At 54.2% G+C, this 27,863-nt stretch overlaps 8 protein-coding genes across 8 annotated transcripts; 5 read left to right on the top strand and 3 right to left on the bottom strand.

Annotated features, from left to right (window-relative positions):
* Positions 1-398: 398 nt before the first annotated feature.
* E0L32_003781 (uncharacterized protein) lies at positions 399-8,022 on the bottom strand (the record flags this gene model as incomplete). The annotated part of the gene is made up of 9 exons (XM_031138119.1): positions 399-2,564; positions 2,637-2,945; positions 3,010-3,335; positions 3,391-3,818; positions 3,893-4,507; positions 4,566-6,505; positions 6,566-7,358; positions 7,427-7,573; positions 8,003-8,022. The coding sequence occupies 9 exons, from the start codon at positions 8,020-8,022 to the stop codon at positions 399-401; spliced, it is 6,744 nt and encodes a 2,247-aa protein (XP_030998198.1).
* A 1,306-nt stretch (positions 8,023-9,328) lies between these two features.
* E0L32_003780 (uncharacterized protein) lies at positions 9,329-11,498 on the top strand (the record flags this gene model as incomplete). The annotated part of the gene is made up of 6 exons (XM_031138118.1): positions 9,329-9,589; positions 9,673-9,749; positions 9,815-10,144; positions 10,222-10,876; positions 10,948-11,223; positions 11,298-11,498. The coding sequence occupies 6 exons, from the start codon at positions 9,329-9,331 to the stop codon at positions 11,496-11,498; spliced, it is 1,800 nt and encodes a 599-aa protein (XP_030998197.1).
* A 269-nt stretch (positions 11,499-11,767) lies between these two features.
* E0L32_003779 (uncharacterized protein) lies at positions 11,768-12,660 on the bottom strand (the record flags this gene model as incomplete). The annotated part of the gene is made up of 4 exons (XM_031138116.1): positions 11,768-12,186; positions 12,243-12,327; positions 12,383-12,506; positions 12,566-12,660. 4 exons carry the CDS (start codon positions 12,658-12,660, stop codon positions 11,768-11,770), a joined length of 723 nt encoding a protein of 240 aa, XP_030998196.1.
* A 1,829-nt stretch (positions 12,661-14,489) lies between these two features.
* Positions 14,490-15,578, top strand: E0L32_003778 (uncharacterized protein; the record flags this gene model as incomplete). The annotated part of the gene is made up of 4 exons (XM_031138115.1): positions 14,490-14,502; positions 14,573-14,712; positions 14,793-15,299; positions 15,387-15,578. 4 exons carry the CDS (start codon positions 14,490-14,492, stop codon positions 15,576-15,578), a joined length of 852 nt encoding a protein of 283 aa, XP_030998195.1.
* A 1,488-nt stretch (positions 15,579-17,066) lies between these two features.
* Positions 17,067-19,688, top strand: E0L32_003777 (uncharacterized protein; the record flags this gene model as incomplete). Its single annotated transcript, XM_031138114.1, has 2 exons — positions 17,067-17,552; positions 17,625-19,688. 2 exons carry the CDS (start codon positions 17,067-17,069, stop codon positions 19,686-19,688), a joined length of 2,550 nt encoding a protein of 849 aa, XP_030998194.1.
* Positions 19,689-20,600: 912 nt separating this feature from the next.
* On the top strand, positions 20,601-21,764 carry E0L32_003776 (uncharacterized protein; the record flags this gene model as incomplete). Its single annotated transcript, XM_031138113.1, has 1 exon — positions 20,601-21,764. The coding sequence occupies one exon, from the start codon at positions 20,601-20,603 to the stop codon at positions 21,762-21,764; it is 1,164 nt and encodes a 387-aa protein (XP_030998193.1).
* A 726-nt stretch (positions 21,765-22,490) lies between these two features.
* E0L32_003775 (uncharacterized protein) lies at positions 22,491-24,210 on the top strand (the record flags this gene model as incomplete). The annotated part of the gene is made up of 3 exons (XM_031138112.1): positions 22,491-22,560; positions 22,631-23,849; positions 23,943-24,210. 3 exons carry the CDS (start codon positions 22,491-22,493, stop codon positions 24,208-24,210), a joined length of 1,557 nt encoding a protein of 518 aa, XP_030998192.1.
* A 1,823-nt stretch (positions 24,211-26,033) lies between these two features.
* E0L32_003774 (uncharacterized protein) lies at positions 26,034-27,167 on the bottom strand (the record flags this gene model as incomplete). The annotated part of the gene is made up of 1 exon (XM_031138111.1): positions 26,034-27,167. One exon carries the CDS (start codon positions 27,165-27,167, stop codon positions 26,034-26,036), a length of 1,134 nt encoding a protein of 377 aa, XP_030998191.1.
* Positions 27,168-27,863: the final 696 nt, after the last annotated feature.

The following is a 27,863-nucleotide window of genomic DNA, read 5'->3' as shown; positions in this document are numbered from 1 at the left end:
CCCTGAGGAGGCATTTTCCTAAATAAGTAATAGGCAAATGCCAAAATCGGCGTAGTGTTGTTTCGGAGATAATTTGACTAATTCAGCCCTACAAAGAAGAGTTGATTACTCATGGAATCATGGCCTGCATGGCCTATGGCACTACTGTTTTCCCGCATGCCCTTGAACTAATTGGATGACATCTCCCCTGTAGACGGTAACAGTCTTGTTTCTCGGATAGTAAAGGGACTGCGGCTTGGGTTGTTGCCGGACCACCAGCATCGAGACGTCGGCCAGATGGACAGGATTACCAATAGGACACAGATCTCGTTTAATCAAGTACTGGCTCATACACTGGCCCAGGAAATGAGGTACCAATAGTGTGATAGAATAATGAAGTTTACTTTGCTGTTTCGGCCTCAACAAATGTCAAAGCACTTTGTCTGCAAATCGTCAAACTCTAAAGCCTCCCCTTGCATGACACCGTCAACATAGCACCCGCCAATGAGTTCATGACAATACGATCTGGTCGTGCTCCTGCGCATTACAAATGGAATGTTGCCGCCAAAGAGAATGCAAACGCGATCCCCAACCCGAGCAGCGCCAGGAACGATTCCACAAAGGTTCCTCTTAGTCGTAACGAATTTCCAGCCGCGGATGTTGTCACTCAGCATCGAGCTGTATGCCGCAGATTTCTCCCGGCGTGTGCCCGCGCCCAGCATACTACTGATAGCATCAAAATCGGCCTCTGGCTTGTGGTCGTAAACACGAGTCCTCCCACGTCTGAAAGCAGCCTTCTTCAGGACCTCCCGGAACGCTTTGTAAGAATTCTGAAGGTCGGTGTCGGTAATTGGGAGATCTGTCGTTCCTGCCACCGGCACTCGCCACTTCATCTCTTCAAGACGAACTTTGGGGTAGAACTTCCGGAGAGAATCGACCATTGAGTCCACCTCCTTGAAGTACTCAGAGCACTCCCTTGCTTCATTCGAGTTTGAGTGATTACTGATGTGCATAATCTCGTCAACATATGCTCCAGTCACCCGCAGTAGGTTGCCATTCAGCCATCTGATGACTTCGTCTCGAGTCTCTGAAGCATTGAACTCGGCTTGTCTGTCATGAAGGGTGTTTGTAATGGGGCACGTCAAGTCAGGTAGCCATGACGGGAAGCCCTTGGACTGGGGATTTAAACCCGCGCGATAGAGAAGGTGCATGCCGTGTCCCTGGCTGACAAACACGCGGCCGAACCTAGATGCAATACTGGAGAAAGAGGTACTTTCTCTGTAATCCGGCTCAAAGTTCTTTTCGTTTCCGTCAGAAGCCAGGCCGAGCAAGGCGAAGAATCGGTCCCGCCGTAGTGTAGAATTGACATGACGGAAGGTCTCCAACAGCGACAGTAGATTCCAGCGGTGGTGATGTGCTTCATGATCCCGGAGGTGTGAAAGTCTCATGAATGGTACCCACGATGCGGAGCATGTCCCCAGCCGACCACCATGCTCTCGCTCGATGGTGTGGACGGCGATGTGGATATCGTTCCAGTCCGCCGTCCAGCTTCCGCACACAATAGTTACCGTCGGCGCAATGACGGCTTCTTGGACTATCCATGCCCGGCGAAACCAGTTGCTTTCGAAGAGCTTCGAAATAGATCGCCATATCGGGTCGCTAGGTTGCGGCGACGACCGCTCTTCCCAAGATGGGTCCACTGGGTCGAGCCCGTCTGGCCAGTCCCTCCCTGCTGCGCGACCGTAGGTCTCCTTGGCAGCCACTTGAAGAAGAGTTTCCATCGCCTTGTCGTACTGTGTCTCGGCACTCAAGAACGCCATCGTGCGGGTCGCATTCTGGAAAATCTCTGGCAAGAGTCGGATTTGCCTTGCCTTTTCAACGTCGTCCTTCTGGTTGATACATATTGCATCCACCCAGAGTACAATAGGGCTCTTTTCGTCCCTCAGACGTCGGAGGCAGGTATTCAGAGAGTCTCGTATGTTCAGAAAGCCGTCCGGGGTCCACAGCTTGTGCAACGGCGTTGCGGTGTTCAACCCCCACTCGTAGGACAGCGTTCTGTAAGGACCGCTGTTTTTGATGCTCGAGCAAGTAAATACCATACCAGTGAGGGGAGCTTCATTCTTGCCGGGGAATAGCATGAAAAACCGCGTTTGCTTGGCCCTAAGGGCCTTGTAGGAGAACTCAACGCGGACTTTCCTGCTAACAGTCAGAGGTAGTGACTTCTCACAGCCACTGTCGGCCTCCTCAGGGTACAAGCAATTGCGAATACGCTCTCCTGTGGCTTGGCGGATCGTCCACGGGGCCTGATGATAAGGTAAACTGATCGTGTCTGTGTAGTGGCTACTACTCAGGAGTGGAGCGGCCCGAGGCTTTCGTGCCCTGGCTGGATCCGGTGGTGAGCACCCGTTTTTGATTGTTGCAAGACACTTGATCTTCCCCTCGAGGCATAGAGAATCGGAGAGAATAAGTTGCCAGGGATCGAAAAGAATCTCGAACTGAGGATTCTTGTAGACATCGCTGACCCGCACTAGGAGTATGACATCGATGCCGATGTGGAGAGACTTTTCCAGTCTATATCTGCGGATCTGTAGGAAGTATCAGTGATTGTATGTCATTTAGATATGATAGACGTAAGAGAAAGGGAGGGAAAGGCATACTCTCCGAAGCTGTTCCAGATTCCAAACGAATGATGAAGTCGCATCACCCTCTGAAACAACGACTTCAAAATGATAACGGGGCGATATGGACCGCCACGCTGTGCCGTCCCCCATCCCTTTAGGAAACTTGTCAAGCTTTGTTAAAAGCTCTGTCAACCTTGCTGATGATTGAGGGTCCTCCAGGGTGAAAGGAGCTGGTCCATCGCTGCTCTCGAACGCTGGCAAGCCTGCTCTTGAACGGAGCGTACTTGTCCAGTGCCGGATAGGGTCATAGGATGGCCCCAGATATCTTTGAAGAAAGCTAGACACCTGAATACAAGAGTCAGTATGCTCCATAAACTCTACAGCATCCAATTCAAGAGTATCAACTGACCAACGTCTGTCCTAGGTACTGGAGATGGTCGCTGGGGTCCAGTTTATGACTCTGCCAAAACAAGCCTTGAGCATGAACGGGGTCTTCGTTTGGGATTACTCCCATCTTAGTAAACGACAACAAGGGGATACGTCTGTCTGCGTCCTCGTCTGGATCTCTCCCTCTTCGTCGCCTGAGAGGGTTCTTCGGTCTAGAATATGGCACCCTGCTTCTGGGCTGGGAATCGTCATTGTCGCTGCTCTCCATATCGGAGAAGAAGTCGGAGAGCTTGAATATGTCGCCCGTACGAGACCTTCGAGCGCTCCTACCATTGCGTGTGCGAAAATCTAGATTAGAAATCAGCTTGAGGTCATTCACCATTCTCCACGATAAGATCAATACCTTCATCTGAGTCACTGTCATCATAATCATCATCGTCCTCGTCGTCGTCGTCGTCATCAGCTTTGTCAAAGTAATGGCCATTGATGGCAAACGCGGTTTGAACTCTCCTGATATCCGGTTCGCTCAGAGCTGTGTAGAGCAAGCTTAAATCCCGAGGATCGGTGATTCGACAATGCTCTGCGATCATATCGATGAGCTCAAAGGGAAATTGCTTCCGAACATGATTCCTTCTTGCAATATAGATCGAGAGATTGCCAGAGCGATTTGTTAGCATTGTTGCGTCACACTCGGTCTTGTGGCTGGCATATTTCTGGCTCCCGTCAAAGGTGAAGGAGTATACTTGATAGATATGCTCCACAATTCTGATCTCAGCCGTTTCAAGCTGGAGACATGTATCGGCTCTGTCCTTTTCTGACTTAGGGATTAATCTGTTTGGTCAAGTTAGAGATTGGCAAACACAGCGACACATGATTGTGTAAGAGCACAATGAGTTGCGACTTACGATTGAACATATTCAAGTCGAGATTGGAGGAACCGAGTGTCTGAGTTGGAAAAAACAGAGGTCCGTGACGGGTAGACAGTCGTTTCAACAAGTTTCGTCAAGTGTCGAGGTTGGAACCCCATAGCTTGGAATAGTGCGCCAACTGTGTCGAGGTCTCCGGGGCTCAGAGCTAACAGAGGAACCTTGCCGGCGAAACTCTTGGCGAGGTGTGGACGATCCGCGATGAACCACGAGTTATCGCAAGGACGACAGAGTTCCCAAGCAGTGTCATAGCCCTGTTTCTTCCGAACCGGAATTATCCCTTTCTTCATCAGAGGCTGAACCGAATGTCTAGCCTTCGCAGGGGTCATGGGCGCCAGAATTGCACTCAGGTCGGCCAGGACATTGAGGATGCGACTTAATGTCCAGTGACGGTCAATAGAACCTGCCTTGTTCACAACAGCGTCTATCTCGGTCCCGCGATAGTGAAAGAGCTCGGAGAATAGGTTATGGCATGTTGGATAGATAGCACATGGATCTACTCGCTCCTTGCGACACTGTGCGATGGTCAGCCATCGACCTGACCTCCCGCCACTTGGTCCGATGTACAGTGCTGGGATGAACTCAAACGCAGCCCTGTTTCATGATTAGCAATTACACACATTTCGTTTGTTTTGAGAAGCCTCGAACTTACAATACCGCGACTTCGTCATCCTCGTAGCGTGATTGAATGTGCTCATAGACATGCAATATTGCATTTTGCTCAGGCGAGCCGCCTTGATCAGCAAGTGAGAACAAACAAGACAGATAATAGTCCAGGTCTGCTTCAACTTTGATGCCAAGCAAACCCAGCTTGCGGCGTAGCGACCGGTCCTCAGAGCCTTCTATATCGATCGTAGTCACTGGGATTTCAAGTCGCTTGATGTGGGGGTCTAAGGAAGAAAGGATGATTTGACGCAGAGATTTCAAACCATGTTGAGTTCGGACTAGACTGTTCCTCATGTCTTTGAGTAGGTTCTCATGAGACTCGACTAGGACCGGATTGTGTCGCTTGTGCGTGTCCATTTCAATCCATTCCGAATATTCATCCCAATGTTCCACCAGTAGGTGGAGCACATCGGACACAGGGCACTCTCTGAAGAGAAACTTGAATTCTTCTGATAGAGTGAATCGCCGGTTGTCCAAGTGAGTGACAAGCCGCGGGATAGATGATAGGCGCAGAGTACTGATGAGGTACGACTTGAATGAATCTACATCAGTTCCACGTGAAGGTTCAGGTAAGAACAGCATGTTGTAAAAGTAGTCCACCGACAAATAGTCGAAGGGCCTGGTCGGGCCAGAGTGAAGCAATCTAGCCGGTTTATTCCTAGCAGGTGCATCCGCAGAGTCGGTTTCATAGACTGTGTCGAAGCTGAACCTATCCCAAGTGGAAGTATCGAAGATTGTGACGGATACAGAGCTCTGAATGGCCTCCTGGGGGATGTCTGAAAAGTGTAGTTCGTTGTTTGGTCCATCAGAAACGAGATTGAGGGCATCTGAGATGACACAGGCGCTCTCTTGAATCTCCATGTCATGACTGGATAATGTCTTCACGTATGTCATGTATTCCTCGTGAGGTGTCGAGAACTCCTTTTCAAGCTTGCCAAAGATCTTCCCAGCTATTGACCCGGGTTCAAAATCAACCCTGAGATATAGCTGCGAGCCTTTGCAAATACCGCCGTCAGAAGTAGCAAACCAAAGATCTATGTCATGAGTTGGGCGCCACGAAGACTCAAACAAGAACACAGCGTGTGAGATGAGCTCCTTCCGAGGGATCCTATTCGGGTCGAATGATGCTGAGCCGTGTAGTTTGGCAATGTGGGAACACATTTCTGGCCGTTCGATTTCCACGATGCCCAACTTCTGATACAGGCTGCGTCGATGCTCCTCTGTGGCGGCCAGGGGGTCAATGATTCGCATATCATCGGCCAACTCAAAGCTTTTTGGGTTCAGATCCTTATTGAAGAAGACAGGGCTCTTGTCAGCTGATGTCCATTGTCCGTTGGATAGTGGTATGATCGGTAGCTTTGCAAGGATATCCTTATAGGCGGCAGTCTGTGCCATGGGCAGAAGGACTTTTGCAAGTTGAGAATGCCAATCAGGTTGTTTCAATCGTAGCTCCACTGAACGCTTGGATACCATAGACTCAAGGTCTGTCAGGAATGTTGGCTCTGACATCTCAGACACGCCGAGATCGAGAAGCGAGGCTGTTAGCCACTCCGGGTATTTTGCAGACAGATAGCGACTGGCGGTATTGTCATACAAGGTGAAAGGACGGCCGTTACTGTCGGAGAACCTGCTGGGACAGACATAAACGAGATCGGACGGTTTGCACATTTCTCCGTTCCAGGACTCCAAGACCTTGCTCTCACCCAGCTTTCCCAACACAGCCTCCCGGAAGGGTTGAAAGAACTCGGAAACCTCGGCGTCGGGGACAAAGAATGGCCAGAAGTATTTCAATGAACCTTGGCCAAGATTGTGTACCGCCAGAATGAAGGCGTCAGTTAGACTGTCTCGAAGCGATTGGTTCCAGAGGTTTGAAACGTCAATGTGCGAGCGGTCTGCCGTGAGCAAAAAGTCTCCATTAAGTAGAAACTACACTCTCGATTGTCAGCCAAGTATATAGGTTCTCTCGAATTGGATTTTCAACAATACCTTTAGGCCATAGTCACTGATTGGTAACAAAGCATGAACGTACTGAGAGCACTGGCTCGGTTGAGCAGGAAGATCGGTGACTGGGAAGGCGAGGACGAGTTCCCAGAGATGAGAACTCGGCCTCCTCTTCTCAGCTGGCAAGTTCAGTACTTGATATGTCGACGTGCGATACCGTACCTGGCTCTCATCCATGTGAATGACTATGACTTGGTCCCCGTCTTCCTCGAAAACTTGTTTCCGAAAAGTACGATTCCATCCTTTGTTGTCTCGGTCGGAAACACTAAGCACGAGGCGCCGTACTCTCCTCAGAAATACAAGAAGATTCGGTCCAAAGCCGCGGAGCTCTTTGGTAAGGTCTACTGAAACGTTTGGATCGGCCAATTGAAGGTAGAAGGACGTCTGATCCTCAATAGTCGGCGCGGGAAAATCTGCCCATTTCGGGGCAATGATCCCGAATCTCTCTGTGCTGTCGAACATGAAACGGTACTGGCGTGATGCTATCCATACCTTCTCTGCCACTCTATAGACACTCTTGAACCCAATCCCCTTCTCGCCAGTAAATCCTCCAGAATGGTTTTTGCCACTCTTAGTGCTTCGACGCACTGTAGAGATGGCCTGCACATGTTTAGCCTCAAAGCCGGTCTCGTTACAGTCAACCCGGAGGCTGCCCGCTCTTTCATCGCACGTAAAGGTTAATGTCGGAACCGAGTGACTGTGGTACTGGTTATCGTCGGCATTCTGCAGCAACTCGAGAAGAAAGTGCGTCTTGGTGTCGTATAGGTCCGATGATGTGCTGCATTCTTAGCACAGGTCACGCCAGTAGAGGAAAGGAGCTGACCCGGCCGAGCGAAGATAACATACAGATCCAATAAGTCGCATAGAATTACAGCAAGCTCCTCGTAGCCGACAGAGGTATGCTTTCTTCTGATTGTCGCGACGAGCTCTCTGGCTTCTCGATCCGACAGAAAATCCTCACTCGTCCCCATCTCCTCTTCATCCAGGCCCTCCCTAGACATGGAACAGCAATCCAAGTCTTTGTCGTCCCTGAAACTCTTGACTCGCAAATATCAGCTCAGTTCCAGCAGATGCAGACGATGTCAATCACTGGAGATTCTGGGGTGGCCGGCTCATATCTAGAACACTGAAAGTGTGTGAGCCCGAATTCGGCCTTGTTTCGTCACTATTGTGCTTCGCCTGCCCAGCATCAGTGGCTAGTCTTTTTGGTGGTGGCGGAGCTGAAACTCCATTCGCCTTGGCCAGGGTTTGTCGTCCAATACCACTGCGAGGAATGGAGTCGGCACCCGTCTTTTTCGGTGTCACAAACTCCACCTCGGTTAGTCGAGCTGATCACATAGCATTAACTCTTACCTAGACGAGCTAGATTATGTTTCTTGCCGCCCGCCACTTGATATTGCTTCTTCCAGCTCCCCAGCTCACTCGCTATTGTACACATCCATGTCCGTAGGATAGGCGTATTGGGTGGAGTCCGATCGATTGGGCACTTGGACGTTCGATTAGATTAAGCCGTTGTAGCATATTGGTTTCTGCCTGTGGTCCGGCTCATGGCGTAGGGATACCCCTAGCTCCGACAATGGCTATCTCTAAAGCGCAGTTTCCGCTGGACATGTAACATCGGACATGTGGGAGCGGGAGCGCCCTAGCTCTCCCGGATCAGCCACTACAGCAACCAATTCATATGGTGTCTGCAGATTTGTTGTCCCAATGCAATGTTGTGATTTGAATGCTCTCACATACTCAATATCAAATCCCCACGGATAGCGCCCTATCTTTCCCAGTTTCTCGCTAGAGTCTTGAGTTCCAAAACGCGTATATCACCAGTCTATTCGAGAAGGAAAGCATTCTTACGATTTGGTAGAGACTATACGGCTTGTCTTTTAGAACAAGCTGTATAGGACATTCGTTCATAATATACGTTTCGCAGTCAGGCAAGTTCTCATCTGATTAGAAGATGGCAGCAATCACTCCTCATTTCAGACACATGTTGAAATTGGGGCAATTCAGCTTGATTCATTAGTATAAGTACTTATGTGAGTAGGTGAGAGCCACCCCTTCTATTTACAATAGCGTGAACAGCCTCAAGTGCGGGTATCTCGTACCATAGGTGTCTGACTCCAGTACCTCCGGGTTCGGCTACCCATGGCGAGAGGAAATCATGACATAGCGCTGGCTTGGGCTCATGGGCTCTTTGAAGTATCTGATATGATTCAGTTGTTTGGTACCCGAATATTTTGTCCGTGGGAGACTATATGCCACAAAGTCTGATCACTCGAATGGGCAGGTGGCAGAGTATCTGGTCCTTGGTTCAGGTCAGAAAGCACGATTCAACCTTTGGACGCACGTAATCCCCACTGAAACTCATCAACAGGCCCGCTTGACAGCCAATGTCCCTATTCCAGACCAGAAACTGTAATAAGAATCTTACGGAGGGAAATTGTACAACTTTTATTCGCGGAGCCCACACCGGCCGAAGATTCCGTGGAAAAGTGGGCCACATTCGGGGTTTTGGATAAATGCCGGCCAGCAGCTTCGTCTAAGTCGGAATTCGAAGTCCTAAGCCGAATCCCTAAAAACATGGCTGCAATCCCGCTTCGGCAGTGGGAATTGCCTGCGCGTTCTTTTCAGTTAAATATGTAACGATTTGATTTCCTTGGCCTGGTGCTTGGCAAAGATGCGCAAAGCTTGAATTGTCATATGCCCTGTGCATGCACCCATTATCCGTCTCACAGCGCCAAATACTTTAAGATGACCACACCAGGCCCGGCTGGCTCCCCACAGAACACGACCAGTTCTCTCGGTTCTGCCATTGGGAATCATCAGGATATCCACGATGGAGAGAAAGATGCTCCTATCGCAGACAACGAGCAAAACAGCAAGAAGGCCCCGAAGAGTCCCACGGACGTGTCGGACCATGCCTTGCTACATGGATTCGCATTCTACATCACCATGAGCTGCGCCATCATGGCAGCATTTCTCATTGCCTTTACCGCTACCATTCTGGGAACTGTACGTGGCTTCTTCTTTTTTTTTTTTTTTTTTGGGTCGAGTCATCGATATCTCGCATTGCGCCTCTAACACCGAAACCATAGGCAACACCATCCATCACGTCAGAATTCAACACAGTGGAAGACGTGGGCTGGTACGCCGCTGCCTACCTCATTGCCAAGTAAGTTTAGGGACTCGAACACTCTCTGATCCGGAGAAGAGCAAACTGACAGTGCCGTCGCAAAGCTGCGGCATGACCCCCTTCACTGGCCGCCTATACCGCATGTTTCATATCAAACACCTCTTCATGGGCTTCATCGGCGTCTTCGAGATTGGGTGCATCGTCTCCGGCACCGCAAAGTCCTCCAAGGTGCTCATCGTTGGACGCGCCATCTCGGGTATCGGTGGCGCAGGCATTGTCACCGGTACAACGACAATCATCGCCTCGACCGTACCCCTGAACAGGAGGGCGCTGATGATGGGCATTGGTATGGGGGTCTTGGCTGTCGGGCAAGTCGTCGGCCCCTTGATCGGAGGAGCCCTGACCACCATTAGCTGGAGGTGGTGCTTTTACATGTACGTCTGTTCTGTTACCTGTCCGTTGCTCGCAAAACCTCGCCGCCAGAAAACTAAATGCTATCTCCTCGATGAAGCAACCTTCCAATCGGTGGCGCCGTGCTCGTGGCCCTCGCCCTCTTTGTAAAACTCCCCGTCGCTCGCCTCACCAAGTCCGACAAGACTGTCCTCCAGCGCATCCTTTCCATCGACCTCGTCGGCTTCGCCATATTCTCGGCAGCATGCGTCATGTTCCTCCTCGGCCTCGAGTGGGGCGGCGACGCACACCCCTGGAATTCTCCGACAGTCCTCGGCCTTCTCTGCGGCGGCGGCGTGACCTTCCTGTGCCTGGCGGCGTGGTTCTCGTACAAGGGCGACGCCGCGCTGATCCCGCCCCGCCTGTCCAAGGATCGCATCAACCTCGCCATCGCCATCACGGGGGTCCTGCAGGGCGGCGGCGTGTTCCTCTCGAGCTACTGGCTGCCTATCTGGTTCCAGGGCGTCAAGGGCGCGTCGCCCATCGCCAGTGGCGTCATGATCCTGCCGATGGTGATCTCACAGTTCGTCGCGTCGGTGGCCTGCGGCGCCATCGTACAAAAGACGGGGTACTACCTGCCCGAGGTGGTGGGCGGTAACGCGCTGGTGACGGTCGGGGCAGCGCTGCTGTCGACGATGACGCCTGGCACGAGCGAGGGGCAGTGGATCGGCTATCAGATCCTTATTGGGGTCGGGCGCGCTTTTGTGATGCAGCTGGTGAGTTTGTTGAACGAGTGGCCGGCACGGGTTACACCTCGGGTAAAACTGACAGCATTGGTCTTTCCCAGCTTGTGACAGCGATCCAGACGAACCTGCCTCCCGAAGACGCGTCCCTAGGATCGAGCTACGTCAGCTTTGCGCAGTATTTCGGCGGCGCCGTCTTCGCCGCAGCAGCCAAGACGGCCTTTACCGAGGCAGTCGTTCCGGCCCTGCAAGAGTACGCTCCCGGTGTCAGTCCCAGTGCTCTGAAGGGCGCCGGTGTGACTGATGTGCGACACGATATCCCGGCGGATCTGGTTCGCGGGGTGATCTTGGCGTACAACAAGGCTATCACCCATGTCTTTGTAAGTGTTTGCATCTCTGCGCTATCCTTCATGTTTCTGGCGAACTGGTCTGACACCTGGGTTTTCAATCTCAGTATGTCCAACTAGCTACTGCTGCCGCAGCCTTGGTGGCGGGATGCTTTGTCGGATGGCGGAAGGTCAACGCGAAAAAGGGGAGGCTTCCTCCTCCGGCCAAAAAGCCCGCCGATGATGTCGAGGCTCGGGGTGGAGTAGTAGCAGATGATAACACCAATGAAGTACCAGAAGATCTGGCAAAGAAAGGGGAGAAGCCATGAAGTTCCAATGGTTTTTTTACCAGCACTTAACAAGGTATGTACCACTAGACAAATAGAGCAGGTTCAATTTCTAGATGATCTCCACGGGCCGGATTTATTAGACAGCAAAAGGAAGCCCATTAACAGGTTCTCGTACTGTACATAAACAACCAAGTAAACCGACTCCCTACTTGATGCTCGTAGCTACCAACATGCAGTCTCTCTCCTAAGAACTTTCTGTATTCAGCGAACCAGTCAACCCAGCTCTAGTCGAACCCTTTCCCCACCATTCAAGCCGCGAAATCTCCACCCGGCCGGATCAGGATCGTCCTCTTGCACAGCAGATCCATGCCGAACTTGGGCCTCTTGTGAAGGTAGTCCAGAAAGGGCTGGGAGTTCAGAAACCAAGTCTGGGACAGGTAGATGAAGTCGACAAGGATCCGACGGACCCTCCGGCGGTGCAGCTCGTGCTTGTACGCGATCTCGAGACCCGCAAGCAAGCCGTGGAGGTATTCGTGATCGACAAAGCCACGGGGGCTGCTGCGGGCCATGTCATGGAAAACAGTGACCTGGCGGCTGCAATGAGTCTCGAGCAGAGCGAGGGCGTGGTCGACGAGCTCGACGAGGGAGAACTTGGCGCCCAAGTCGTAGAGGGCGATGCATGTGGTGAAGAAGAACTCTTCCTCCTCGAGTTGAGGCGGGTGGCAGACTGACAAATAGCTCCAGTCATACTATACCTGAGAGCAAGGGGACGTTGAAACTCACCTCCTGTGTAGATGAAGCCCATCAACCACTCGACGTGCTCGACGGACTCCTTGAGTTGTATAGTCGTCTTCTCTGATGGCTTAGACTGCGCCGTCAATATTACGCGCTCCGCCCGTAAGTCTATCCTGATGCGGACGTACCACATAAGGGCCTAATTTGTGATCGAACCAAGGACATCGCATGCAAAGAATTGCACGATGGACGTGCCAGGTCCGGTTGCCGCAGACGACTTCGATGTCAGCGTAGGCGCCTGTCTCTAGTAGTCTGTGGCGCGCATGTCAGAGAGCTCCACGGTGCAAATCATCATGAATAGCGACCCTTACTCGTGATCGTAGGCTGCCATTCTCTCCCTTGGAGATCTGAGTACTACTGCCTGGGTGTTGTAAGTCGCCTCATATGCGTCTGGTGGGGACGCCATTATGATGTGAGACTGGTCACCAGCATTGGATATGAGGACGATTTGACGGGGTCTGTGCCGATTTGATAAGGCTCTGAACAAGTGCAATCTGACTGCAAGTTTAGAGAGCTAGCTTGGACGATAATCGCTCCGCTTGACCAGGGATATTCAACCTTTGTGTTGAAAATGATTCTATTCAGATGCGAAGGTAGAAAGAAATTCGTGTGAGGAATGACAGCAAAAGGCTGCAGGGGGGCTATCGCTACGGATTTGAGTGTTGGGGGTTGATGGCAAGTCAAACCAAACGTCTAGGCTCATACAACCAATCAATCAAAGCAAGAGATCAAGGTGACGCCATGAAGCAATCAAATCATCCGACAGCCTGCCTATCTTCGTTAATTTGAAGATCACACTCCACGATATGTCCCAATATCAAGCACCAGGAAGCACGTGGGACGGAGCCGCTAGACGACAGCTCAGACCTGAGATGACAAAATAGAGGCAGGCCTCATCAAGTCGTCAAGGGGTCAAATTAGAGTCGTTTCTGTCACTCAGTAAGGAATACGATGCTTGCAGATGGCGTGGGGTGTGTGAGGTTGCATTGGATTTATCCTCTGATGGGAAAGCGGCCCCGCATAGTTAAGCGTAGCCAGTTAGAGCCTCGGGCAGATCTGCCGTGTGTGGGTGCGCGATCGGCTTGTGTTTGGGGAAGTGTTCGGAGAATTGATTGGGTGGGATTGCCCTGGGCTAATGAGCTGGGAGGTACCTGTCAAGTAGCGGTCTTATGGGAAGGGTACAACTGGGAATACTAGACATGTTAGCGCTGGCAGTGAGGGAGCACAGTGAAAGACGGACCGCCTCCTCCAGCAAGCCCAGCCCAATCCTGTTCGGGAGCCTTTGCAAAGACTGTAGTTACACCTAGGTAAGTAGCTAGCCAACGATACCAGTCAGGCCCAAGCCCCGTGATCGGAGCAGCTGGACACAGATATTCCCCTGGAAGTGAACCCGTTTCGAAAACCCAAGAGCGCCCTCCTGGAGGAGCCGCACTGTTCGCTGGGCTGTCTCCAGCTGTCAATCAGACGGTCCGCCAGAACAGCTCGCCAACGGGGACCCACCCAGTCACACCCAGCCCAAAGTCCCAGACCCCCAAAAGTTTATCTCTGGCCCGAGGTACCTATCAGTTAGCCTGCACCCGCAGCAATCTGTCAAGTACCCGACTACCCTCTTGAGACGAACACGATTCTTGCACCATCCAAGCGCCAGACCTCGTGCCAGCAGACCAGCTTTGCGGGGATCCGTTATCCAGATCCATCAAAACTCACTCTCCAATTCAACCTCACCTCCAAAAACCACTTCCGATTGCCGCCTGCTCAGACTTCCCGCAACCCTCAATTCGCACTGGCATTGGCCTCTCCTGCTGTTTGCCTGGCAGTTCTCTTCATTTGCGACCCTGTCCCGCACTCGCTCTGCGTCTCCCCAGGCCGAAGCGGCAGCTGGCAAACAACTCCCGACCGACTGTCGCGAACCCGTCATCCCATCCCCACCACCGGCTTCGCATCACCACTGTCGCATTTCGCAAACAGGCCACCTCTATTTGCGCAAAGCTGATCTCGCGATGCACTCATAGCAGACCTTCGGATTACACAGCACATTTTCCTGATATTCTCCGCTCTTTTTCACCTGCCGCTCCTCCCTCGTCTCGTTTAGCACCCTGCCGCTCACTCTCGCAGCACATCACTCTCAACCTTGCATCTTCTCACATCTTGATTCCTTCCTCTCGGCATCACAACCCACTGGCTCAGCGGGCCGTGCTCTATTCAAATCACCAGTCCATCCTCTAGCTGACCACCATGTCTGCCCCGTGTATGTCACTGCGATATAGGCCTCCCCCAGCCCTCCCTTGTCAATGCAAACCTAACCTCCTCTACTGTAGTGAGCGAGGCCGAAGAAGCCCAATACACGTCGATCATCGATGCCATTCTAGCTACTGCTGATTTGGCAACGGTATCACGAAAGAAGGTCAGGCAAGGACTGGAGAAGGCCCTCGGTGGAAAAGACCTTGCCGATCAAAAGGTTCGTTCCCCTCAATCTAGTCGCGACGTGGAGCATTTGAGTTGAACAACATACTAACATGACACTCTTGCGTCTGGCAGGCGGCCATAAAATCTCTGATTGAGGCCCGCTTCGATGCTATCAGCACCGGATCGCAAGGCGGCGCCATCCCGACCCCTCCCTCGGCCCCGCTGCCCTCCTCGGATCTCGTCCGACCTTCCCCCAAGCGCGAGCGAAGCTACGAGGCCAACGGCCATGCCATTTCAGACGGCGACGACGCCGATGGCGAGATCCGCGTCTCTACCGAGCCCGTGAAGAAGAAGCAGAAGAGAGATTCGTCGACTGTCGAGGACGCGGACGCCCGCCTGGCCGCTCAGCTGCAGGCTCAGGAGAACCGCCTTGCGCTTGGTAGAACCACCCGCGGCGGAGGCTCGGCCAAACCTAAGAAGAAGGCCCCCAAGAAGAAGAGCGCCGCCAAGGTCAAGGATGATGAGGATAGTGACGTCGGCAGCGACGAGAGCGGCGTCAAGAAGCGCAAGGCCGGAGGTGGCTTCCAGAAGCCGTTCAACCTTAGCTATCCTCTGGCAGACCTTGTTGGAGAGTCCCAGGTATGTTTGCACTGTACAAACAGGAGCTTGAAGTATTTCTTCAGTTCCCTTGCCCCTCCACACGCTTTGTTTACTAATGATGCGCAGCTCTCGCGACCCCAGGTCGTCAAGAAGCTCTGGGAGCACATCAAGGCAAATGGACTCCAGGACCCGGCCAACAAACGAACAATCATCTGCGACGACAAGATGCAGGCCGTCTTCAAGCAGGCCCGCGTCGACATGTTCCAGATGAACAAGCTGCTCGGCAACGAGCTCTATCCTCTCGAGGAGGAAGCATGATTCTTCCCACGACTATCACCGTCCGCTCTGCAACGCTTCTCGCGTAAGGAACAGCACAAAAAAGTATTGATCGACGGGCACGTCTATCGTCTCTCCTGACGGTTGCACGGCTGCTGTCATCTCCGTATCTCGTCGTCACGGTTATTCCTGCAAAGCGCTGTCTGCTGTTTTCTCTCCCTTTCCGATATCCATACGGTTGATACGCGAATCCTTCAGGAATTAGTACCTTGGCGTTGCGATCGTCTACGACGACATGATATTGCAGAATTGGCGCTGCATTTGGTTCCTGGACATTCTACTTTCCCACGTCACCATGACAGGATGACGCTGTTTTGTCGCACAGGGCCGACCTAGGCATTCTTTCTGGCTTGTACAGCCTTTACACACAATCAAGGGGCGGCATATTGCATCGAATTTGATTAATTTGACGTTGGCCTTTATGGGGACTAGTAGGAAAGGTAAACCTCGGTGACGAGAAATGAATTGGCCTGGAGTTTCTTGCCAAGCAGCAACACGGTAGTTGAGGATTTTGGTTGCGTTGAATTTTTCCTCCTTGCGTTATCTGCAACTGGGACGTCTCTGGCTTTTCGAGATCTGCTGCCAGTTCACACAATAGGCATTTGGTAGGCGTATGGCCAGCTTTATTCTAGGGTTTGAGTCCTCAAATGCCAAATGACCATATCGAATCAAAACCAAGCCAGCCAGCCATATGAACAAAAGCACGTTGCACGGATGGGCATTGTGCATCGAGATGAGGTGAGGTGTAGATTTGAGTTAGGCCAGACGAGAGCAGGACAGGACAGGGCAGATGCACTGATGATGCTCGGCGATGATTTCATTGTGAGCCAGGGTGCATGCATTTGTTTGCACAGCCCTTTTCCAGGTCGGTCTGACTCTAGCCCAGAGGACAAGCTGCAGGGAAGCCAATGACGGCCAGCTCTAAGCATGCCGGCACTAGCCAGGGCAACATAACAACATTGAGTGGGTGACTAGGTATGAGTCGACTTGGGTAGGGGTCACCTCTCTGTGTTTGGGATTGCTAAGCTTGCGGTAGTGACTGGCTCTAACTGGTGGTTACTTTAGTGGTTCAAGGATGGATGACGCACCGGCGAATTAGCGAGCTGATCCCGCTGGCGTGGGCTTTCCCAGGATGAGAAAGAAAGAATTCACTATCAGCCCAGAGCACCCAGATAACCAGACAAGCCCCGCATTGGCCCGTGCGCAACATTTTGACAACCAGCAGCAAATTTAAGTGATGATCCACGATAATATCTAGACCCAGCTTGCCCATTTCCACCCCGCCATTGCCTCCAGATTTCTCTTGCAATCTCAACTCTACGACCTGTATTTCAAGGCCCGCGAGTACTTAGGAAGCTCCAGAAGTTCTGTCTTACAATACAAAAGACGATACACATATCTGAAAGCGTGACACAACCGAGATATCGAGGAGTTACCAGCACAAACACTTGAAGCTTTGCGAACTCGCACATGGCCACCCCTGCGGGAGACACAACTGGTGGCGGCGAAGCCGGATCAGGCTCACAGGCGACCCGAGGAGGCAATCGAAACAGTCGCGGCGGCGGCCGCAGCCGTGGACGCCGAGACGGTCAGTCGCGCGGTGGTGGTGGTGGCGGCGGCGGAGGATCATCAAGAAGTGGACAGAGACGAGGAGGTAGGGGAGGAGGCGGCGGCGGCGGCGATGGAACCGCAGGCAAGCGGCCCACAACTGCCGACTCGGCGTCAGGAGGACAGGCGAGGGACGGAGCTCTTGACCAGGCAAAACAGAAGCTGCCGTCTGCCTCACAACCTGCGGCTGAGGGCGCAGAGGACGATGATGCTGAGGGCGAGGTCTGCTTTATCTGTGCCAACCCGATCCAGCATTACTCTATCGCGCCATGCAATCACATCACATGCCATATCTGCTCTTTGCGGATGAGGGCGCTGTACAAGAACAAGGATTGCCCACACTGCAGGGTAAGTGGAAGCTGATGCGATGGATATGATCCCCTGCGATGCTCTCTGTTACTAATCCATGCCTACATCTAGACACCCGCTCCCTATGTGATCTTCACCGACGATGCCTCGAAACGATACGATGAGTACGGTAATGCCGACACGACGAGCACAGACGACAACATCGGCATAAAGTACACAAACGAGGACATCGTGGGCGACACGGTACTGTTGCTCCGGTACAACTGCCCCGACGAGTCCTGCGACTATGCCGGCCTCGGCTGGCCCGACCTGCACCGCCACGTGCGCTCCGTCCACCACAAGAAGATGTGCGACCTGTGCACGAGGAACAAAAAGGTCTTTACGCACGAGCACGAGCTCTTTACGGACAAGGCGCTCGAGAGGCACATGCGCCACGGCGACCACCAGCCAGGCGCCGTCGACCAGACCGGTTTCAAGGGCCACCCGTTGTGTGGCTTCTGTGGAGAGCGCTTCTACGACGACGACAAGCTCTACGAGCACTGCCGGAACAAGCACGAGCGGTGTTTCCTCTGCGACCGGCGGGATTCGAGGCAGCCGCACTACTACCGGGACTACAACGCACTCGAGCAGCACTTCAAGAAGGACCATTTCATCTGCCTCGACCGGGAGTGCCTCGAGAAGAAGTTTGTCGTGTTCGAGTCTGAGATGGACCTCAAGGCGCACCAGCTGAGCGAGCACGGCAACTCGCTGTCCAAGGATGTCCGGAGGGATGCGAGGGTGGTGGACATGTCGTCATTTGATTACCGACCGACGTATCAGCAAGAGCACAGGGGCGGCGGCGGTAGGGGTCGGAGGGAAGGGCAGAGCAGCCGGGGCCGCGATCCCAATTCGGAAGCGTTGCCGCCGAGCTCGGCTCAGCCGATGAGGAGAGACGAGATCGCCTTCCAGCGACAAATGGCAATTCATTCCGCTCAGTCGGTGACAAGTCGCACTTTTGGCGGACAGCTTAGTTCGTCAGCGTCCGCTGCTCAGCGGCCCAACGCCTCAACGCAAGCAACCTCATCTTCATCATCAGCTGTCCCTTCTATTCCCCTCGCCGACGCTATGGAGTCTCTCAACGTCACCGATGCAGAAAACTTGCCCCCTCAGGAGCGTGCACGGCTCATGCGCCACGGCGCCGTCGTCGAACGCGCAGCGAACCTCCTCGGCAAGGACGCGGCCAAGATGACCACCTTCCGCAGTCACATCTCCTCGTATCGCACCGGTGCCCTGACGGCGCCGCAGCTCATCGACGCCTTCTTCGCGCTCTTCGCCGAGACGTCGTCGACGGGGCTAGGCACCCTAGTGCGCGAGGTCGCGGACCTCTTTGAGGACAAGGGCAAGGCCGACGCCCTGCGCAAGGCATGGCAGGACTGGCGCGCCATCAACGAGGACTACCCGAGCCTGCCCGGCCTAGGCGGCATGCACGGCGCCACGACGGCGGACAGCGGATGGGCCGGGGCTGTGAGCGGAGGCCAGCAGGTTGCAGGGGCGGCGGCGGGCGGCCAGAACCAGTCCAAGCACACGACGCGCGTGCTCAAGCTCAAGAGCAGCACGACGCGGCGCGGCAGCGCGTCGGCATCGAGCGGGCCCGTGCCCGTCGTGGCGGGGAGCAGGCCTGCGGCGTCGTGGGTCAGCGCCAACAAGCTCTCGTCGAACCCGCGGGCGCCGCCGACGACGGCGTCGTCTGCCTTCCCCGCGCTGCCGGGCGCGTCTGCGTCGTCGAGGGGCGCCACCGCCGCCACTACCGGCCCGTCTGCGTCGTGGTACGGTGGCGTCAGCGGCAGCGGTGCGAGCACGCCCTCGCGGTCGGGCACGCCGGCTGCGGCGGCGGCGGCGGCGTCGGCGAGGAGGCCGCCTGGCCAGGGGGAGGACGCGTTCCCTGCGCTGCCTGCCGCGCCGAAGGTGCAGACCACGATCTTCGGGTACGGCGGCGGGCGCGGGGTCCGGAGAGACCTCGGCGGGAACCGGGATACGGGGTTCTCGTGGGGCGGCGGTGGTGCCGGCGGGAGCGCGAGCGGGGCGGCGTCTGAGGCTGAGGGTGGTGGTGATGCCGACGGCGGCGGTGGCGGTGGTGGCAAGGGGAAGAAGAAGGGGAAGCAGGGCAAGAAGCAGGTTTTGGTGCAGTGGGGGTGATTTTGGTTTTGTTTACGAGCGGGCGGATGTCCGTGTGGTGGATGTCTGGAAGGTCTACTCTTGCATGGATCGAGGAGTCTTGTGGGCTGTGATGGCTTGCGCATAGCGGTGGCAAGGATGGGCTGCTTCACGTGTATTGAATGGAATGGGGTGTGCTGTGGTCCTATGTTGGGTCCCGATGGCTGTGAGCATGAGCCACATGTCCAGGGTAGATTTTAGATCTGGTTGTCATGACCTGTTTTTGGTAGTAATGAGATGGTTGAGACCCGAAACCCGTTTTAGTCTTTCGGTTAGATGGCGGAGGCTCTGTGTGTCCTGGCGATGGAGAGCTCCGAATACTGTATGCGAGCACATGCTCCGGCCGGGTCGGTTCCAAGGAGGAGAAGTTTTCGCCTTCGGAACCTATATCGTTGTTGGCGATATTCGGCGGGCGGGGTTTGAGCGAAGCACGCTAGGAAGGCGAGGCTCCAAGACATGTCCGTCGGGGCCGCGTCGGGTGATTACGACACGGGGTTCGGGCGGCCCCACTGACGCCGAATTGAAGTAACATCAAGGCTCGGTCGGGTTCAGTGTACCCGGTACATCAAATCTGAAATTAAGGCGCCGAGATTTCTGCAGTATCACATTGCACTGTACTGCTTCTATTCACCAGAGGGATAAAGAGTTAATTACTGTCAGATGGGCTGGATACATACAAGACCATTAAAGATTTCTCCTTTGGTCCAACAATTACTGCGTCTGGCTTGGTACCTGTAACTACCTACCTTGGGGCGTGCCTCCTTATCGATAACAGTCTACAGTGCATCCTGAAAATCCACGCACTATATCTCATCCTCGACCCACCGTCATTCTGCGTCAGAGACCGTCAAGGTTCCCATCATCAACAACTTCTTCTTTTCAGCCTACCCCAATATGGGCCGTGTCGAGACGTCACTCGGCAGACCTCCTGCGGCTTTCCGCAAGGACGCGAGAGCGAAGAAGGCAAGAGCTACCTTGAACCAGCTCATCCCCTCACTGCTGTCCGCCCACCCACGGGCTCGACGAGGCATCGAAGCAGCCGAGCTCATCTCAGACCCTCCGAGAAGAGTGTCACCGGACAATGTATCAGCGCCGCGTGTTGTGTTGCAAGCAGCCGACACCCTCACGGCGGCCAGATCTCTGCGAGACGAAGCCCTCGCCGACTACAAAGAGATCAGCCTGGCCATCCTGAACATGGCATCGCCTTTGTCGCCCGGAGGCGGCTTCCTGAACGGAGCCGGCAGCCAGGAAGAGAGTCTGTGCATGCGGACGACCCTGCTTCCCTCGTTGAGGGACGAGTACTACCGCCTCCCCGAGCTGGCCGCCGTATATACCCCGGACGTCCTCGTCTTCAGGGACGAGCAGGAGGACCAAGTCCTTCCCAAGCGAGATCGGTGGCATGTGAACTGCATCACAGCAGCGATGCTGCGCAGCCCCGAGACTGAGCGCGACGCCCTGGAAAGGGGCAGGTATGTCCACGAAAGAGACCGCGAGCTGGTCCTCCAGAAGATGAGGATGGTCCTCCGCATCGGCCAGATGAAGGGCGACAGGGTGCTCGTCCTGGGCGCGTGGGGTTGTGGCGCGTACGGGAACCCTGTGGGGGAGATCGCCGCAGCCTGGCGCAGAGTTCTGCTGCCGACGCCGGATGCCAGGGGCAAGGCAAAGGCCCAGAGGGAGACGTGGGCTGGGATAGACAAGATCGTGTTCGCAATCAAGGACCCGGGGATGGCTCAGGCCTTTGCGGCAGCGTTCGGTCAAGGACTTGAGCACGAGGAGGGTCCCGAACCGACCGAAGGAGAAGGAGCGGCGGACGTGGCCAACCACAAGAGGCTCGACCTGAAGGAGCTGCAGGACAGGATCAGTGAGTTGGAGGCACGCATCGAGGCGGCACCCAGTGCTCTGCTGAGGAGCGGTCTGGCTTCGATCCGCCAGAGCCTGCAGGCCCAGGTGCAGGAAGTGGAAGCAGGCGATACGAGCTCCGAGGAAAGCTACAGCAGCAGTGGAGGCAGAGCAAGGCGCCACGAGGTACAGCAGCAGCCGGGTGCAACAAAGACCTAATGCGCTGTAGCGGCCGAAAGATTGGGCATGCAGCCCTGTGCAGATTCGGCGCCCCCGAATCCTCCCAGCCACTGAGTCACTTGCTTGGCACCCAGCACGTCGACGCCACTTTTCTCGGTGTAGCTACAGCAAGGCGTGCATCCCCATTACAACCCTGCCATTCAGGCGCCCTCTTCGGCACCTTCCGGCCTTCCTGGGCCATCTAGAAGTGACTGATTCCTCTAGAGCTGACTGATTTCGGTTGCGGGCAGCTATGCTACCTGGATGACTGAGCCAGGTGCCCTTCTGGAGGCGGAAGGCCGCGGTGGGGTAGAGTGGTGCCGACTGGACAAACATCCGTGAAAAGAACGAGGCCAACGGCCCCCTGTTGCTCATTACCCATACCCTAGATAGCGTACATTGATGCAGTGCTGGTACCGCCGCACATGATGTAGCGGGAGCTTCAACGCCCACAAATATGGAACAAAGAGCGAGCAGCTGACCGGATGCCGCATCCAGCATCCACCTTTTCGGTCAGAGCCACAGGCAAGGCTGGCTGAAAGCAATTAGTTAGTTATGCTGTGCTACCCTCCGTCAGGAATCGTTGTTCCATTGTACCAGGCCTTTCTATACGGGGGCACGAAAATCCTCGGAAGCCATTGAGGGTGGGAGAATGTGCAGTCTCATCCTTTCGAACACTCCTGAGCCTATCATCCAGAACAGGATCGAAGAAAACCAGCCGACACCATGCCCCCACCACGGAGTGCAGCGTGGCCCCGGAGGAACTGGCCCCGGAGGTTCCTCCGGGGCCACTTGAGTAAACGCGAACGGCATTGAGTTTGCACGATTCCCATTCACTATCATCACCATCCCCGTGCAACTCACAGCCGATGGCGATGGCGAGTTACATCAGGCAGCACGCGCCTGGGAGCCTTCGCACCCACGGTCTCTTGGCAAGGAAGAAGATGGCCATGGCTTCGATGCCGGCCCCTCTGCTTCTATTTCTTCGTCAGCATCGGTTCGACCGGCTACGAGCCCCATAATCACCATCGGTCTTTGCGTCCATCGCTCCTGGCGTTCTGACGGATCTATTGCATCGTTCTGCCTGTCCAATGAGGACGAAGTGGCTCTGAAGTATGCCGACTCTGTGGTCGACCTCGTGCCGGTTTTAAGGCGTCGAATATCGCCGCCCCTCCCTCCAGACGTGCCTCCCTGGCGTGTGGCGCCGTCTTTGGCTTCCGACTTTCCTCATTCTCGCTCTCCATCGCCTTTCGCTTCGGGTGCTACCGAGCCTTTATTGGCGACCGGCGTGATATCGAGCGGTCCTCATCGCCGTTGCCCTTTTCGCCGTTGCCTTCCTCGCTGTATTCGTCACAAGAATGGAAACCCTGTTACCGTTTTCCTTACCTTTCACACAACGGCCGCAACGCAACTTCACTACTCGTTCCCTCAACCTCGCTGCCGACATCACAGCCACTTTCCGCGACTACAACGACGTGCTTGGTCACTATCCCGTCCCCGACCTCAACCAAGGGCTGACAGCCATGCCTTCTTTAATTCAACGCTTGCCCGGACGAGTTACGATCTATACGGAGGGATTTTGCAGCTGGCCCTCGCAGTTGGGATAGAACAAGGGCTGAAATATTTGGAAGGTAACGATATCCCCTATTTTGCGGACATGGTGGACAGTAGCTTGTGCCTTGGAGTCCAGAACATAGATTTCGAATTATCGTCTACCTTTCTACCATTGTCCCCGATCGACAGGGCATGGATCCTGTACACGAAAGACCCACGAAACTTAACCCTAATCAGCTGGTGGGCTATGGAAGGCATCGATGTGTTGTACTATCTTGCCTACCACCCGAAGTCGTCCTCCTCCCTGCGCAGCCGCAATGCTGGTCTCTTCCCTGACGGCGTCCAGGGCTCGCCAGTATTCTTCAACGCCACCTCCCTATTCTTCCTAGACAAGCTCTATGATCATAACGAATCTCTCCTGCAGTCACTACGGAACGAATCGTGCAAGAATGCGGCGAAGCTGTACCGCATGCATGACCTACTGGTCAACATTTCTGGACAGGCCAAGGCCCAGATGGAGGACGCTCAGAGGTTCGGGCCTTTTGTCACAACCGAACAGGTCGGAGATGATGACGGTAGCGGGCGTACAAAGTCCGCGAAGTCCTAGGTGAACCGCGCCCTTAGCCACCTGAGTCGTCGCTACTCCCCATCTCTTCTCGAGGAACTCCAGGACCAGCGGCGGGCACGCCTCGCCTCTGCGCGCCAAAACGCCCACGTCGACCTCCTCAACATGACAACACTCCTCCCTGCCGTCCTCCTCCCTGCCGCCGGCGCTCTGGATGCCCACCAGGCTACTCAGAAAGCGTGCCAAAGCTTTCAAGAGTTTCACAAGCGACTGGGAGGACTGCTCGAGTGCTCTCAGATGAATGATACGCGGCTCTGCGATGGATAGGTCGTCTGCGAAGGCCATTCCGTCAGCCGAGACCGAGGGACCACGAGGAGCGGTAGAGAGAGATGTGTGCTTGTACTTGGATGACTGGGTGGACCTCAGCAATGCCCTCGGTAGTGGATGGCTTCTGGTGGCATCCCCACCAGGCTGCATGCCCTAGATGAAGACTTTGCCTTCAGGCCGGCGGGAGGAAGATGCCGCAGCCTACGAACAGGAGAGGGCGAGGAGGGAACCCACAAAGTATCCTTGTAACTTTTCTTTGCCTTCGTACGACGATTTTGACGATTCTTGAGCCGCAACAGCCCATCTGTTGGGCCAGGGACAACGACAGCAATATATCAACAATGATGCGAGGGGTGGTTTTCTTTCCTTCTCCCCCTGCCTCTGACTATTCCTTCTCCCTTCTTTTAGCTAGGCCCTCAAGGCAGTACTGTAGCAACCGGCTCACTCCTTAGTACGATCAGGAGTTTCATGCTCGCCCTTGCAAACGCCATAGGGATATCAAGCCTCTGTGACAAGGCTTTGGAACATTTCTCTCAAGGCTTGGTGACAAGGTAGAAAAATGGCTGGATAGTTTCGGAATCAAAGCAGACTAGATTGCCCATTTCTAGGCAGTGGCGGTGGATAGAAACCTTGAGCGTTCATCCTTCAGCATTGTCGTGTAGCATCCAATCATTGTGGTTCAGCATCTCGTGATGACAAGGGGATTAACGAAGCATTGAATCCCATATGCACAGACAGACTCAAAAGAATACCAATCACTGCTTGCTAGTGCTATCTAGGCTCTTGGGAACTGCTGGCTGAGGAATTGGCTAGCAATTGCAAGTTCAGCCGCTACGAGGGTCGGTTTTGATTCGGCGATGGCACCTTGATATCCCATCCTGATCAGTTTGAAATTAGCGCCGGCAGCATCATTTACGCGGCAATCGTGGGTTTGCCCCCGTTTTGTTAGATCCAGAGCCCTAAGGAAATCGTTCTCACACATTTTGGATTTCGAAAGAGGCATGTTATTCAAATGATAGCTAGCGATCTGGAAAAGCAAAGCCCTGTTTCAACGTCCCGTACTCCATGTTTCAACGTCCCGTACTCCATGTTTCAACGTCCCGTACTCCATCTCGTTGCTTTCCATATTAGCTCTGACTATCGTCAAGTTGACGACCCTTAGTACTGGCAGCAAATGACTCTCCCCTTCGCTATCTCGGTCCTTGTCGTTGCAGGTAGAAAATGTCAGGAAGAGTAAAGAGAGGGGATGACAATGTATGCTTACAATAAACAGCAGCCAGAGAGTAATTCAATTACGCATTGGCCAATGACTGCTTGTGCATTTCCAGTAACGTCATTAGTTGGCACAGCACGTCCTTCCTCCCCTCAGGCTCTGTTAGTTTCGCCCATCTCGATCTAAACACCCTAGCCTTCGTTTCCTCAAGAAGCTTGTCCTCTTCACTGGTGTAGCTGCAGAGGAATTCTTTGTACCGGCTGCCAAACTCGAACTCATAAAAGCGGACGTATATATCACAGCAAGCTATGACAAAGACCCTGTATATCTCGGCCAATTAGCAAGTCATATACTTCCACAATACGCAAATGTAGGGATCGACAGGGACAGACCTTTCCTGTTTACCGCCCTGCTGCCAAAACTCCGAGATGGCCTCGCTAAAGCACTGCGCCAACAGTTTCTTGCCCTCCGTGCTGTCATCCTCGGGTCGCCGCTCTTCGCCCTCGTCGAGCCGCAGCAAAGCGCGTTTGGTCTCGAGCAGGGCGACGGCAGGGTCCTTGCTGGTCCAACCGTCCCTCTGATAGCATGTCAAGACGATGCTACCGTCGTCCTAGGCAGTCAGGAATTCTGTCGGATCTTTGAGGGGGCCCGCGGGGAACTTGCGGGAAGTGTGCTCCGGGTTCAAATCGTACTCTTTGTGACCAACCTGGATCTCGGTCCCCTTGTCGTCACTGTCCACATCACCACCATCAAGACTGGGACGGCGGACCTGGTGGAGGACATAGCGAACGAGCTCGTGAAGGAGCGTCTCGGACCGGATCTCGGGTATGTTATGGCAGCGCAAGGCCAAGTCGTCTGAGTCGTCAGAGGCGGGGCTGGGCATGCAGTCTGGGGAGGATGGGGGAAGCTGCTGGCTTCCTTGTCCCGGTCCTGCAGGCGAGGAGGACAAGATGGCGAGTGGATCGACCATGTCAGCGCCGCGGGGGGCGGGCTTGGACACGCGAGAGGACCGCCGAGGAGGGGGAGGACAAGGAGTTGCAGAAGCTTGTGGCGGAAGACAGGGAGTTGCAGGAGTTTGTGGCGGAGGACAAGGAGTTGCAGGAGCTTGTGGCAGAGGGGTTTGTGGCGCTGCAACAGAGCTGGGTGGATTGTGGTCGTCATGATGATTGTTGCCGCCTTCTTTGCGATAGATACGCCGGACGCCCAGGATAGCAGCTAATAAAGGGCCAATACCACTCTCAAGACGGCTGATGCGATGGATCGAGGTAGCCTCGCACAGAGCGGGAAAGCCATCGAGGAGGGCTTTCCTGGCTGCTTGGTCGAATCTTGTGGCGGCGGCGGCAGCCCTGCCACCGGCCCCGGAACCCAGGTCACAGCAGCACCCAAGCGTGGCAGGTTCATGATGGTCATTGACAGATTTCACGAATCTAGTAGTGGAGCTGTAAGAGGTCACCAGATTGAAGGCCTCCAGGTGTTTCTCTGTCCATTGGCTACCAGACAAGAAGAGGTTCGGCGGATTCTGTGCTACACTGTCTTGAGTACCGCTCGAGGGACGAAAGCTGAAGTCGGGCGGAGATGAGTTCGGCGAGTTGGATGCATCGGTATCATCATCCATGGTACCGATACCAAGCCTGTGGGGAGGAGAGAGCGATAAAGAGGAGAGGAGTGGAGGGTGAATGGACAGGATGATGGGTGCGAGGAAGGGTTCATGGCAAGTGACACCATACCGTAGATATCTTGTCATGGCCTAAGCAATCATGGGGGTTAACCTGGCAGACTGGGCAAACCGGGGCAATCGCTCTTGATGGAGGTGCAAGAAGACTGCTTGCTCTGACGTTACACTGTGAGTGATAGGAGAAGGTGGTGTTGTGCCCTACAGGAGTCACCCGCAATGACAAGCTCGCAACCATAGTAGAGCATGTGCTCTCGCCATGGTTTGCTTTGTCCTGTTTTCCGCATCTGAGTCCCAGATACCAAGATAATCATTCCACCGAAGACTTGGACAGAGCTTGTGGAATGCCTCTTGTTCTGGTCCGGAGATTGTGTGTGTTTGTGGAAAACAGACGTCTCTTTCAAAACTGCGAGTTTGCAGTATGTTGATAATTGAGTTTGAAGGTTTGCGCCAGCAACTGTCAACGTTCCTGGGAAGCCTGGTGGTGCCCTTGAGAAGTTTCTGTTTCAGACAGTTGTGAATTCGAGTAGTTGGTGGTGAAACAAGCTATAGATGTCGATTTGCTTCCGCCCGGATTCCGCTATTCGCGAGCCCTAGAGCTTGGCTTCGAGATGATGGAGGGCGAAGCTACCAAATGTGCCAGGAGCATCCACAAAGCATTCAGGGACAACATGAATGCAGACAAACAGAAGGGTCTAGGATCAGCTAGCTTCAGCGAGCACAACATCTTGTAAAGGAAAGAGGGCACCCCAGGGGGGTCACTACCTT

This window comes from Thyridium curvatum (assembly GCF_004353045.1).
Source record: "Thyridium curvatum strain D216 chromosome Unknown NODE_17_length_530222_cov_84.051745, whole genome shotgun sequence".
Taxonomy (NCBI): Eukaryota; Fungi; Ascomycota; class Sordariomycetes; order Thyridiales; family Thyridiaceae; genus Thyridium; species Thyridium curvatum.
Note: the sequence above shows the minus strand (reverse complement) of the source record. Positions and strands in the feature narration are given on the sequence as shown.